Source organism: Plectropomus leopardus, chromosome 2, assembly GCF_026936395.1.
Source record: "Plectropomus leopardus strain MGB_pleo_1.0 chromosome 2, ASM2693639v1, whole genome shotgun sequence".
Classification (NCBI taxonomy): Eukaryota; Metazoa; Chordata; class Actinopteri; order Perciformes; family Serranidae; genus Plectropomus; species Plectropomus leopardus.
The window spans coordinates 39185500-39199285 of record NC_142177.1 but is presented as its reverse complement, the minus strand read 5'-3'; the positions used below and the strand labels follow the sequence as shown (position 1 = coordinate 39199285).

The window sequence follows — 13786 nt, the reverse complement described above, 5'->3', positions numbered from 1 at the left end:
AGTTTTTTGAAAATGCCATTTTTTGACATTTTGCCATACTATAGCCTTGCATTTCTGGTGGATTTTTGGACATGCTATTTAAAAGTGTTTTGGACTGTTTTGGCAAAATCCTTTGCTATGGTGTGTCTTAGCACGCTATTTTATGTGGTTTAAAATGTTTTCAAGCAGTTTTTTGACAATGGCATTTTTTGACATTTTGCCATACTATAGCCTTGCATTTTTGTTAGATTTTTGGACATACGATTTAATGGTGTTTTGGACTGTTTTTGGAAAATCCTTTGCTAGGTGTGTCTTAGCACGCTATTTTATGAGGTTTAAAATGGTTTTAAACAATTTTTTGAAAATGCCATTTTTTGACATTTTGCCATACTATAGCCTTGCATTTTTGTTTGATTTTTGGACATACGATTTAATGGTGTTTTGGACTGTTCTTGGAAAATCCTTTGCTATGGTGTGTCTTAGCACGCTATTTTATGAGGTTTAAAATGGTTTTAAGCAGGTTTTTGAAAATGGCATTTTTTGACATTTTGCCATACTATAGCCTTGCATTTTTGTTGGATTTTTGTACATACGATTTAATCGTGTTTTGGACTGTTTTGGCAAAATCCTTTGCTATGGTGTGTCTTAGCACGCTATTTTATGTGGTTTAAAATGGTTTCAAGCAGTTTTTTGACAATGGCATTTTTTGACATTTTGCCATACTATAGCCTTGCATTTTTGTTGGATTTTTGGACATACTATTGAATGGTGTTTTGGACTGTTTTTGCAAAATCCTTTGCTATGGTGTGTTTCGGCATGTTATTTTATGAGGTTTAAAATGGTTTTAAGCAGTTTTTTGAAAATGCCATTTTTTGACATTTTGCCATACTATAGCCTTGCATTTTTGGTGGATTTTTGGACATATGATTTAATGATGTTTTGGACTGTTTTTGGAAAATCCTTTGCTATGGTGTGTCTTAGCACGCTATTTTATGAGGTTTAAAATGGTTTTAAACACTTTTTTGAAAATGCCATTTTTTGACATTTTGCCATACTATAGCCTTGCATTTCTGGTGGATTTTTGGACATGCTATTTCAAAGTGTTTTGGACTGTTGTTGCAAAATCCTTTGTTAAGGCATGTTTCGGCATGGTATTTTCTGTGGCTTAAAATGGTTTCAAGCAGTTTTTTGAAAATGCCATTTTTTGACATTTTGCCATACTATAGCCTTGCATTTTTGGTGGATTTTTGTACATACGATTTAATAGTGTTTTGGACTGTTTTGGCAAAATCCTTTGCTATGGTGTGTATTAGCACGCTATTTTATGTGGTTTAAAATGGTTTTAAACACTTTTTTGAAAATGGCATTTTTTGACATTTTGCCATACTATAGCCTTGCATTTTTGTTGGATTTTTGTACATACGATTTAAAAGTGTTTTGGACTTTTTTTTTGCAAATCCTTTGCTATGGTGTGTCTTAGCACGTTATTTCATGTGGTTTAGAATGGTCTTAAGCAGTTTTTTGAAAATGGCATTTGTTGACATTTTGCCATACTATAGCCTTGCATTTTTGTTGGATTTTTGTACATACGATTTGATGGTGTTTTGGACTGTTTTGGCAAAATCCTTTGCTATGGTGTGTCTTAGCTGGCTATTTTATGTGGTTTAAAATGGTTTTAAGCAGTTTTTTGAAAATGCCATTTTTTGACATTTTGCCATACTGTAGCTTTGCATTTCTGGTGGATTTTTGGACATGCTATTTTAAAGTGTTTTGGACTTTTTTTGCAAAATCCTTTGCTATGGTGTGTCTCAGCACACTATTTTATGTGGTTTAAAATGGTTTCAAGCAGTTTTTTGAAAATGCCATTTTTTGACATTTTGCCATACTATAGCCTTGCATTTTCGTTGGATTTTTGGACCTCCGATTTCATGGTCTTTTGGACTGTTTTTGTAAAATCCTTTGCTATGGTGCGTCTTCGCACATTATTTTATGTGGTTTAAAATGCTTTTAAGCAGTTTTCTCAAAATGGCATTTTTGACATTTTGCCATACTATAGCCTTGCATTTCTGGTGGATTTTTGGACATGCTATTTAAAAGTGTTTTGGACTGTTGTTGCAAAGTCCTGTGTTAAGGCATGTTGCAGCATGTATTTTCTGTTGTTTAAAATGGTTTTAAACACTTTTTTGAAAATGCCATTTTTTGACATTTTTCCATACTATAGCCTTGCATTTTTGTTGGATTTTTGGACCTCCGATTTCATGGTGTTTTGGACTGTTTTTGTAAAATCCTTTGCTATGGTGTGTCTTAGCACATTATTTTCTGTGGTTTAAAATGGTTTTAAGTAGTTTTCTCAAAATGGCATTTTTTGACATTTTGCCATACTATAGCCTTGCATTTCTGGTGGATTTTTGGACATGCAATTTAAAAGTGTTTTGGACTATTGTTGCAAAATCCTGTGTTAAGGCATGTTACGGCATGATATTTTCAGTGGTTTAAAATGATTTTAAACACTTTTTTGAAAATGCCATTTTTTGACATTTTGCCATACTATAGCCTTGCATTTTTGTTGGATTTTTGTACATACGATTTAATGGTGTTTTGGACTGTTTTGGCAAAAATCCTTTGCTATGGTGTGTCTTAGCACGTTATTTTATGTGGTTTAAAATAGTTTTAAGCAGTTTTTTGAAAATGGTATTTTTTGACATTTTGCCATACTAAAGCCTTGCATTTCTGGTGGATTTTTGGACGTGCTTTTTAATGGTGTTTTGGACTGTTTTTACAAAATCCTTTGTTATGGTGTGTCTTAGCACGTTATTTTATGTGGTTTAAAATGGTTTTAAGCAGTTTTTTGAAAATGCCATTTTTTGACATTTTGCCATACTATAGCCTTGGGTTTCTGGTGGATTTTTGGACATGCTATTTATCGGTGTTTTGAACTGTTTTTGCAAAATCCTTTGCTATGGTGTGTCTTAGCACGTTATTTCATGTGGTTTAAAATGGTTTTAAGCAGTTTTTTGAAAATGCCATTTTTTGACAATTTTGCCATACTATAGCCTTGGATTTTTGGTTGATTTTTGGACATGCTATTTATTGGTGTTTTGAACTGTTTTTGCAAAATCCTTTGCTATGGTGTGTCTCAGCATGCTATTTTATGTGGTTTAAAATGGTTTTAAGCAGTTTTTTGAAAATTGCATCTTTTGACATTTTTTCTTGCTTATGGATTTTTTTTGCAATATTTTTTTGGCCGTTTTTGCAATATTCTATGCTATGGTGTGGTTTGGCATGCTATTTAATGCTTTTTTTGGGATACGACATTTTTCCACATTTTTCAGCATACAATAGTATTGCATTTTCTGTAATTTTTTTACAATGCTATATTAAGGTTTTTTTGTCTGTTTTTGCAACATTTTACGCAATGGCATGTTTCAGCACGCTATTTTATGCCATTTTCAGCTACATTTGGGACATGTCAGATTTTGACATATTTCGCCATTCTATCATATTGCATGTCCAGTCGTTTTTTTGACATGCGATATTGTGATGTTATTGGCCATTTTTTTTACATTCTTTTTTCATGACATGTCTCGAAATGCTATACTATAGGTTTTTCAACATACTATATTCTGATTTTTTTGGACGATTTTTCAACATTCTATGCAATTTCGTGTTTTGACATGCTATTTTATGTGGCTTTCAGCTGTTTTTTTGGACATACTGCAGAATGGCATTTTCGGTTATTTTTTCGATATCCCTCTATGGTACATATTATGATGCCGGTTGGGAACAAAGAAATAAACAAAGACAAATTGTTATGGTTACATGGTGAATCCACAATGGTAAAGATTTTCTCTCAAGGCCACATCTGCAATTTACCATAATGGTACATAACTGCCTCAAGCCTTCATTTGCATTTAACAAGTTTCCATTACTTAATTAGCAAACAAAGTACATTAAACTATCAGAAATTCAGTCTTACTTATATATTGTTGTGAATCAATTTTTTTCCATCTTTTGTGGAGAGACATTGTTGAGCTGATCCTGATAAAGTCTGCAAAAAAAGGGACTCAGCATGGCCTCCAGACATTCATGTGACAAATTTTAACACTGCTTTAGGTTCCTTATGGTCTACTTCTTTTTTCAGAATTTTGCATCATAACTGGGGGTGTATTGTGTGAATGTTAAAGGCCAAAAACAGGTATGTTGCCTAAGGCAACATCATACCATAGAGGGTTAAGGAAGCATAACGTCAGGCTGATAATCATAAGTTGGATCTTCAGATATGCAAAAGTGCAAAACAAGCAAAAATAGACTGAACTTACCTTATTAGCGTGGGGGATGGCAGTATGGCATGTCCTCCTATTGCTCATCACAGTGACCAGCATGAGGTTTTGTTTTCTTAATCACCTGAAAATTAACGGGCTTCATTTTCCTGAGGTAACAAGATAAATTAATCCATTATTACGAAAAAAAAAACAGTTTTGTTTTCCTGAGATAGCAAGAAAAATAAGTGGTTATCACAGGTAAACCAACTTTGTTTTCCCAAGAAAATGACAAAAATAAGTCATTATCATGAGAAAAACAGCTTTGTTTTCCAGAGATAACAAGAAAAATAAGTTATCCAGAGAAAACAACCAGAAATATGTCATTATCACAAGAAATCTGAGAAAATACAAAGTATAGAAACATGTCCTTTTAGGGCTTCTGTACTATCCTCTGACATTTTTTACAACGTTTTTATGAGATACTATCCTATGACATTTTTCATGATTTGCTGTACTATATGTTTTATGCCATTTTCACAGCAAATTATACCATGACTCTTAGATCCATCCATCCATTTTCTTCTGCTTATTCGAGGCCGGGTAGCGGGGGCAACAGGCGGAGCAGAACATTCCAGATGTCCCTCTCCCCAGCAATGCTTTCCAGCTCGTCCTGGGAGACCCCAAGCCTTTCCCAGGCCAGACGAGATATGTAATCCCTCCAGCCTGTTCTGGGTCTGCCTCTGGGCCTCCTATCGGTAGGACATGCCCAGAACACCTCCAATGTGAGGCGCCCAGGAGGCATCCTGATCAGATGCCCAAACCACCTGAACTGATCCCTTTCGATCAGTGGTTCAGCAATTGGTCGGAGCCTCCTTCCAGCAACCTGGAGTAAACTTTTCCGGGAAGGCTGAACAGTGTGATACCTCGATAATTGGAGCACACTCTCCCGTCCACTTTTTTTAAAAATGGGACCACCACCCTGGTCTGCCACTCCACAGGCACTGTACCTGACCTCCAGGAGACACTGAAAAGGTGTGTCAGCCAAGCCAGCCCAACAATGTCCAAAGCCTTCAGCATCTCAGGGCGAATCTCATCCACACCTGGCGCCTTGCTGCAGAGAAGCTTTTTGCCTACCTTAGTGACCTCTGGATGAAGAATCCCCCGAGTCTTCAGACTCTGAGGAACTCCTGATCCCAGCCGTCATGTCATCCATGGAGGAGGCAAAGTGTTCCTTCCACCACACAACAATATCCCCAGTCTGGATCAGTAGTCCTCCTCCCCTGCTGAACACAGCCTGAGACAAGCCCTGCTTTCCCTCCCGGAGATGAATGGTTTGCCAGAACTTCCTTGAGGCCGACCGAAAGTCCTCCTCCATGGCCTCCCCAAACTCCTCCACACCCGAGTTTTAGCTTTGGCAACCGCCTCAGCCATGGCCTTTCTGGCCAACAGGTACCTGTCTGCTGCTTCAGGAGACCCCTGGGCCGATAAAGCCGGATGGCCTCCTTCACCACTGGTGTCCACTAGCGGGTCTTCCAACTGCCGCCACGACAGGCACCGACAACCTTCTGACCACAGCTTCTAGCAGCCGCCTCCACAATGGAGATGTGAATAAGGACCACTCGGATTCCATGTCCCCAACCTCCCATGGGATGCACGAAAGGTTCTTCTTGAGGTGTGACTTGAAGACCTGGTGGACAGGGGCCTCTGGTGGAGAGGGGCCTCTGGCTGACAGGGGCCTCTGCCAGATGTTCCCAGTTCACCTTCACTACACGTTTGGGTTTACCAGGTCTGTCCGGCAGTCTCCCCTGCCACTTGATCCAACTCACCACCAGGTGGTGATCAGTTGGTAGCTCCCCTCCTCTCTTCAACCGAGTGTCCAAAATATACGGCTGCAGGTCAGATGATACTACCACAAAGTTGATCATCAATCTTTGGCCTAGTGAATTCTGGTACCAAGCACACTTATGCACATACCTATGCTCATACATGGTGTTTGTTCTGGATAATCCATGACTAGCACAGAAGTCCAATAACAAAACACCAATCGGGTTCATACTGGGCAGGCCGTTCCCACCAATCATGTCCCTCCAGGTCACTCCATCGTTGCCCACGCGAGCTTTGAAGTCCCCCCAGGAGATCAGTGAAGTCCTAATTTGGCACCCTTTCCAGGACACCAACCAGAGACTCCAAGAAGACCGGGTACTCCGAACCGCTGTTTGGTGCATAAGCACAAACACAGCCATTGGTCTCCTCTTAGTGACTTGCAGCCATATTGAGGCGACCCCTCATTCTCCAGGGAGAACTCCAACATAGCGGCGCTAAGCCGGGGACTTGTGAGTATCCCCACAGCCACCTGGCGCCTCTCATCCTGGGCAACTCTGGAAAAGGAGAGAGTCCAGCCCCTTTCCAGGGGTACGGTTCCAGAGGCAGAGCTGTGCGTGGAGGTGAGCTCACTATATATCTAGCTGGTACCGCTCCAACTCCTGCACAAGCTCCGGGTCCTTTCCGGCCAGAGAGGTGACGTTCCACATCCCCAGAGCTGACCGCTGGCTTCGTAGGCTAGCTCTGGTGACGTTCCACATCCCCAGAGCTAGCCTACGAAGCCAGCAGTCAGCACACCCAGGGCCCCGCCCCTTCCTGCTGTCTGGCACACAAAGAACATGGCCCTGATTTCCAATCCTGCTGGTGGTGGGCCCACAGGGTGGTGGCACCATGTCACCAATGGCCTGGCTACTAGACATTCACCTTTGAGCCCCCCCCCCACCCCGGTCTGCCTCGAGGGGGGGCCCAGGTGTCCCCATTCAGGATGAGTAGAACTCCACTCAATTTGGCCGTATCATCAGGGTCTTTGTGAGACTCTTAGATGTAATGGAGAATTTCTACACTCTATTATTGCTATTTTTACTTAGGTAAACTATGTGAATACTTCTTACACTACTTTGTTTACAGCTGAACTTGATCAAGGAAGATTAGAAATGAATGCAGGCCGAATCAGAGCTGAGTCACTAAAGCATTAACCTTTAATGTTTGTCATTAATCATGAATCTACAATACAACAGTTTGTTTAGTGAGTAGGAAAAAACATTAGTATTAGTAATATTTACATCTACTGTCATACACATCACAGTTTATACCCATGCTAACACAATGTAGACTTTTATATACAAGAAATACTTATTAGCATCATTGTACAAAGGAATTCCATCATAATAACTCGCTGTCTGGATTTGTCATTGATGCAAAATACACAAAACATAATAATAAACCTCCCCTCAGCTGCCCTGAAATCATCTGAATAATTGGACAAAAGGAACTTGTGTTAATTTCTGTTGTCTAGCTTATACATCAGAAAGTACAAGGCGAGACAATCACAGTCTATGTGTATACAAGATTTGCCCTTTATGATCGGTATAAATACACTTTGTCCTTATATACACATATATCAATCTGTCATCACTGTGCACCGAATATCTGTTAAATTTTCCATCACATTCCTGCTCTTTTTACCCATTACAGCATTTACAGGGAACAAATGCAAACAATTGTTATCAGTGGTTTTAGTGTCACAACATGCTCCGTGCTCGTCTGACCTGTGCATCGCTCAGTGAGAATCATATCTTCATGACGTTATACAAAGTCAAGCCGTGTAGCCAATTTGTAGCAAATTTCTCCACTCTCCATTTTATATTAACTGCAGGACCAAACTTAAGTGCTTTAAGAAAGAAAATAATAAGAAAATAATAAAGATTAGTTTGTTTTCTCAGCATTTCTTTTCTATTTTTTGTTAATTTTCTAGTTATTTACTATCTCTCATCTTGTTAAGGGTTTTTTTTTCTTGTCTCGTTTTATTATTATTATCATTATTATTATTATTATTATTATTGTTATCATTATTATTTATTAATTTATTTTAATTTGCAATTTGGACATAATTTCTTGCCAGGTCACTCACAACCCTTTTCTATGTTTTCAAATCAAATCTGTTTTCAACCAGAAATCAAAAAATTTGCTCATGTGTCAAAGGTCATAAATGCCTGTGAAAGGTATCTGAGAGCAGCTCAAGAAAACTGATATCGATGCAGGCTTTAAAGGGTTAAAGGCAAAGTAAAATAATTAATCACAGTCACAACTGTCTCAAAGACAGCTCATATTCTCTTCTGTAACCCTGTCCTTCTGCTCTGACAAAATATCAAAACTACACTGTGAAAAAATAAGAAAATAGTGTTTAGCTGCAGCTCTAATCAAGACGGCCACAAAGTGCTCAAATCCTCACACCAACAAACCACGAGTCCGCTATAACACATCAGTCCTAACCACAGGATGAAGAGAACGCCCACAGACACGTTCACATTTTAAACATCCTAAAGAGAAAAAAAGACCACCTTCACCTTCATCCACCACCGTCACACCACCGAGGTGAGTTCATCAGCGTGAAGCAGACGACCAACACATCTGAACCAAACTGACAGTAAAGCGACACTCAGATTAATGTTAACCTGCTGCAGTAAACTTTCACAGCTTAACCAAAAAAAAGTTTATTTTGTTTCAGTTCTGACTGAAGTTTGAATGAAATTCTCATTTTTATGGTGAATAATTCAGATTAAAAGACTAACAGTGACAATGGCTGCGTTCCATTTAGTGTTTCAGTACACCTGATTGGTAAGCACACATGCACATCAACAGGTGTGCATGTGTGCTTACCTGATTGGTAAGCACACATGCACATCAACAGGAGCCACAAACTGAATGGAATGCAGCCATCATTAACCACATATGTGCTTTTGTGCAGACATCACTGCTGATACTGAATTTTCCATTTCAACACCATATTACCCTTATATTAGCATTTAATTTTTTTTAGCAATATTCTTTAAGAAAACTTAAATAGTTGTCTTTAATAAAAAAAAAAAAAAAACATGTCATGCATTAGTATGTCATCTAACATTGGATTAAAAAGTCATACGATGGTATGTCTTCCAAAACAGCATGAAAATATGATACTTTAGTATGTCATCCAAAAACAGATAAAAAAAAAAAAGTCATAAAATCAATATCATCAATATCATAAAACTTCATACTATACTGTGTCATCCAAAAGAGCATAAAAACGTCATACTATATTATTTGGTCCCAAATAATGAAATAATGTAGTTTGTCTTTCAAAAAAGCAGAAAGAAGTAAAAGTACAGTGTATCATCCAAAATAACTAAATCGTCATAGTATAGTTTGTGGTCCACAACAGCATAAAATCATCATACAAGAATATGTAGTTGAAAATAGCATTAAAACGTCATACTGTAGAATATCGTTCCAAAGTTGCATAAATCGTCACACTAAGATTTATCTTCCAAAAGAGAATAAAAACTTAATAGTATAGTATGTCCTCCAGAATAGCATCAAAACGTCATTAAGGTATGTCATCCATGATAGCGTAAAAAATCATAGTATAGTATGTCATCCAGAACAGCATGAATATGTCATAATATAAAATGATGTCCAAAATAGCATGAAAAAGCAATTTCTTCCAAAATCATAAAAAAATGTCACAGTATTTTATGTTATCCAAATAGCATAAAAAGTCCTAGTAAGGTATGTCGTCCAGAAAAGCATAAAAAAGTCATACTATAGTATGTCATTAAAATGGCATAAACAATCATACTATAGAATGTACAGTGATTGAATAGTTTTTGGTTCTAAATAGCATGAGAAAGTCACACTATAGTATACCGTCCAAAATAGCTTCTTATGTCTTCTCAAATAGCAAAATAAAGTCATTGTTTGCACAATCTGATATCTGATATCTTGACTTAGATGTCATTCACAGTATGTGATGCAGATAACTACAAGGAGAGAGAAAAAAACACCTTTTTCGAAGATATTCAAGTAGCAACCACACGCACAGATTTGTTGAATTTTAAGCACAGTTGTTGGGGTGTGGGAATTCCTAAATATATTTTAAACTGTTGGATCTATTTAACAGGAAAGCAATATGTGTAATAATAGATGTTGATGGTCCTGTGGTAACATTAGTGCTATCTGCTAAAAGACTAAAATGCAGATAGTCTGCTGGAATGTTTTGTATCAGGGCCAAGCCTGCATCTTCGGGTATTTTTCTGGATAATTGACGTTACCGACCATAACTATATTTTGGAAATATGTGCTCTAACGCTTCTCATTATCACAAATGACAGCATATGCAACTTTCTGCTTGTGAACTGAAAAATAGTGGTTACCTGGGCAGTGGTTAAGTGCTGGTCCAGGACCACCAAGTCACATTCATCCTGGGCTTTCATAGTATGGTATTTCAAACAAAAGGCCTAAAACGTAACAATATTGTATGTTTTAAAAGACGTCATAGTATAATATGTCAAAAGCATGTGATTGAAAAATTCATGGTATAGATTGTTGTAAAAAAAAATTCAAAAAGTCATTGGCTGTTATGTTTACAAAAGTCATAAAAATTACATAGCATAGTATGTTTAAAAAAGGGCATAGTACAGTATGTAAAAAGTCAAAGTATATTATGTTGGAAAAAAGTTTCATAGTACAACATAGTAAAGTGTTGGGGAAAAAAATCATAGGATGTTGTGTCAAAGAAAAAAAAGTCATAAAAATGTCAAAGTTTAGTATGCTGAAAAAAGTAATTAAAAGTATGTCATAAAAAAACCCTCAAAGTATATTGAAATAGGCCATTAAAAAAAGGATACTATGGTTTGTCACTAAAAAATGTCTTGGTGTAGAAAGTGATAAAAATTGTCATTGTATAGTATGTCAGAAAAGGCCTGAAAAGTCATATTATGTCATTAAAATGAAGTAAGTTAAAAATGATCTAATGTTCTATGTCAAATATGTATAGTATGTCATAACAATGTTACAGTATCACATGCCATAAAAATGTCAAACCACAGTATGCCTAAAAAATATCATAGTATAGTGTGCCATGAAAAAATGCTTTAGTAAAGTATGTTTTTAAAAATATAGTATAGTATTTCTTGAAAATGTTATTTTATTGACTCTTTTTTGGATTCTGTGTTTGTAGTTCCACGGACAGGTTGGTCATGAATTATTGTGAGACAGACTAACAAATAGTTTGTTTCTGTCTTTATCCTTTAAATAAACGTGGATTCACCTTACTTTGGTCTTGACATTAAATAAAACAAATACACTGTTTTATAAAACATTGCACATGGACTTTATTTTTAGAAGGCTTCATAAAATATTTTGTACTGCGCATTCGTGTATTTCTATGTAACTAAAGCAATGTACGAAAATATTTGAGCAAAAGGATTCAATTCATATGTGCTAAAAGCTTGTGGTAAAATAAAGATTTGCGAGTGTCACTGTATTTTTATAAGCAGTACACCATGTTTAATATTAAGTAAATTCACTGTGGGGTATTTTTTTGTAATAAAGTGCTTTCATGCAGAGAATTTGGGGCGAAGCTACAAAGAAAGGACTAGAAGTGATTCACCTCGTACTCTTCACTTCCAGTTGTTTGCTTTAGCAAAGTGGTGTGCTTCTGTTCTTTTAGCTTGGAGCTGGGCCGGGCCGCAGGCGGCTGCTCAGCAGCTAGGGTTGCCCATTCGACAGAAACAGACAGTTCTGAAGAGCCGACACTGGCAGAAAGCACAGAAGTCACAGCACACATTGTTGGGAGATTTACAGCTACCCCACAAGGGAATGCAGTTAGCAGGGGGAGGAGGACGCTTCTTCACACTTGATTTGTTCTGAGATAGAGAAAGAGAGACAGCGACAATACGTGATGTCATACTGTTGGAACAACAAGCAAAAATAAGAAAAAGCAGACCTTGAAAAATAATGGCACTGTGTGATTATACAGAAAATATGAGTACAGGAGGAGATGGAAATAGTAACACGATTAACATGTTTCAAGTAAAAATGCTGACATGGAGGAATCTGAGTTTTTTGGGGTTTTTTTTCGTTTTTTTAATTTTGTTCTGTTTTGAACATGTAAGTTTGTTCTTGGCTTTGGCAGCAGTATGTGTGACAAGATAATCTCTGCATCCTCAAGATCATTGCTGGTTTCAATAGTGGTTCTTCCCCTCATTCAGTTACGTCACAAGGAGGCCACTTGGAAAGCAAAGAGAAAGTGGGCAGGATAGGAGCTGGGATTTAAATGTTACACTTTAAGCTCAAAAAATCATAAACTGACAGCGAGCTGTTGGCTCAGCATTATGCTGATTTTTACAAATCATCAGAAATACCTGCAGACTCATTTCAATGACATGATGGCATCTTCTGCAGATAATTTCACTACGACAGATTTAGACATTTCTGTTTTAGATCTGTGTTATGATTATCATAATTACTATTGTTACAGGTTTAAAATTTCTTGCAAAAAGGCAGATTTTTCATGCATTTTCTTGAGTTGGAAATAAAGAAATCACACAAGCTGAACAGTACAGCAATCTAAATAAATATTAATTGCAATACGTTTAGTGGAAGTTTTCAGTAAAATATCAAACTATTGATTAATTTTTTTCCAGGAAAAAATAGAGACCTATAAGATATATTAAGAAAAAGTGAAACTGAAGGGCACTGTAATAGGGAATTTATTTATTGTTTTTTTATTTGGTATTTTATTTTTCAATTTGTTAATTTTCTACTTCTTTGTGCTAAGAAACCAGTTTTACTTGTATTACTGCCACCTGACCATGGATGTATCTTCTTGCATCAAATGCATAACTGTAATGCATTGTGGGTGATACACCTTTTGGAGTGACTATCGTTGACTTGCTCTCAGCCAATCAGTGGTTAATCAGTTAACATCAGTTTTTCATACAAATGGGACTAAACTTCAGTCAATTAAATTATCAGTTTATTTGTCAAATTAAATCACAGGAATATGGTTTTGGTAAGAAGCAGTCACAGTTCCCTATGATGGTGGCAGGGATTTTCCCAAGGTCAAAGGCCAAAGGGAGGTCAACGAGGGTGTGCTGAACAACTAATGAAAAGCAGCCAATGATCAAAATCATGAAAAGCAGCTGAAAGTTTAGAGGAAGCTTAAAAGTGGACCCAAAAAGATCATATTGATTTACTCATACTACGTATTATCTAATAATTTTGCAATAGATACAGCGTGCATTCTTTCTGCATCAATTCATCAAACGGTCAAAAATGTTTTCTTTTTTTGTAATACCTTTTTTTGTTTCTTCGTCTTCCTGTTCCTCTTCCTTGATTTCGGCAACTCTGAGAGAAAACATTTTAAAAAACACGGATGCTTCTAGAACTTTCCCAGCTGAAAACAGTGCATCGTCAGCATACAGGATGATAAACGGTACTGAAACAGTGAAAAATTACTTATAGAAAAATCACATTGACAGAGATTCTGTTTGACATAATGGCACAGCAATCAGTATCACAAGTAAAGATGTTTGCGATTGACTTTGTAACAGTTAATGTCGTAGAGGTTAGGTTAGCCAAAGTTTAGGGACTCTCAATTAGCTTTGCCCAGGGGCCACCTTTACAAAGTGATGGGTGGTCAGGAGCCAATAAATAAACATAAATAAAGAGTGTATATATAA

General features: G+C 37.1%; 1 protein-coding gene across 3 annotated transcripts in view; it reads right to left on the bottom strand.

Annotated features, from left to right (window-relative positions):
• Positions 1–7239: 7239 nt before the first annotated feature.
• asip1 (agouti signaling protein 1) overlaps positions 7240–13786 on the bottom strand; it is a 63192-nt gene continuing 56645 nt past the window's right edge. For all 3 annotated transcript variants that reach the window (XM_042498478.2, XM_088070479.1, XM_042498487.2), the window contains 2 exons: positions 13402–13451; positions 7240–11968 (listed from right to left, as the gene is read on the bottom strand). In XM_042498478.2, the coding sequence (XP_042354412.2) occupies positions 11804–11968; positions 13402–13451 (215 nt within the window). In that variant the 3' untranslated portion in view covers positions 7240–11803. The remainder of the gene's footprint in view (positions 11969–13401; positions 13452–13786) is intronic.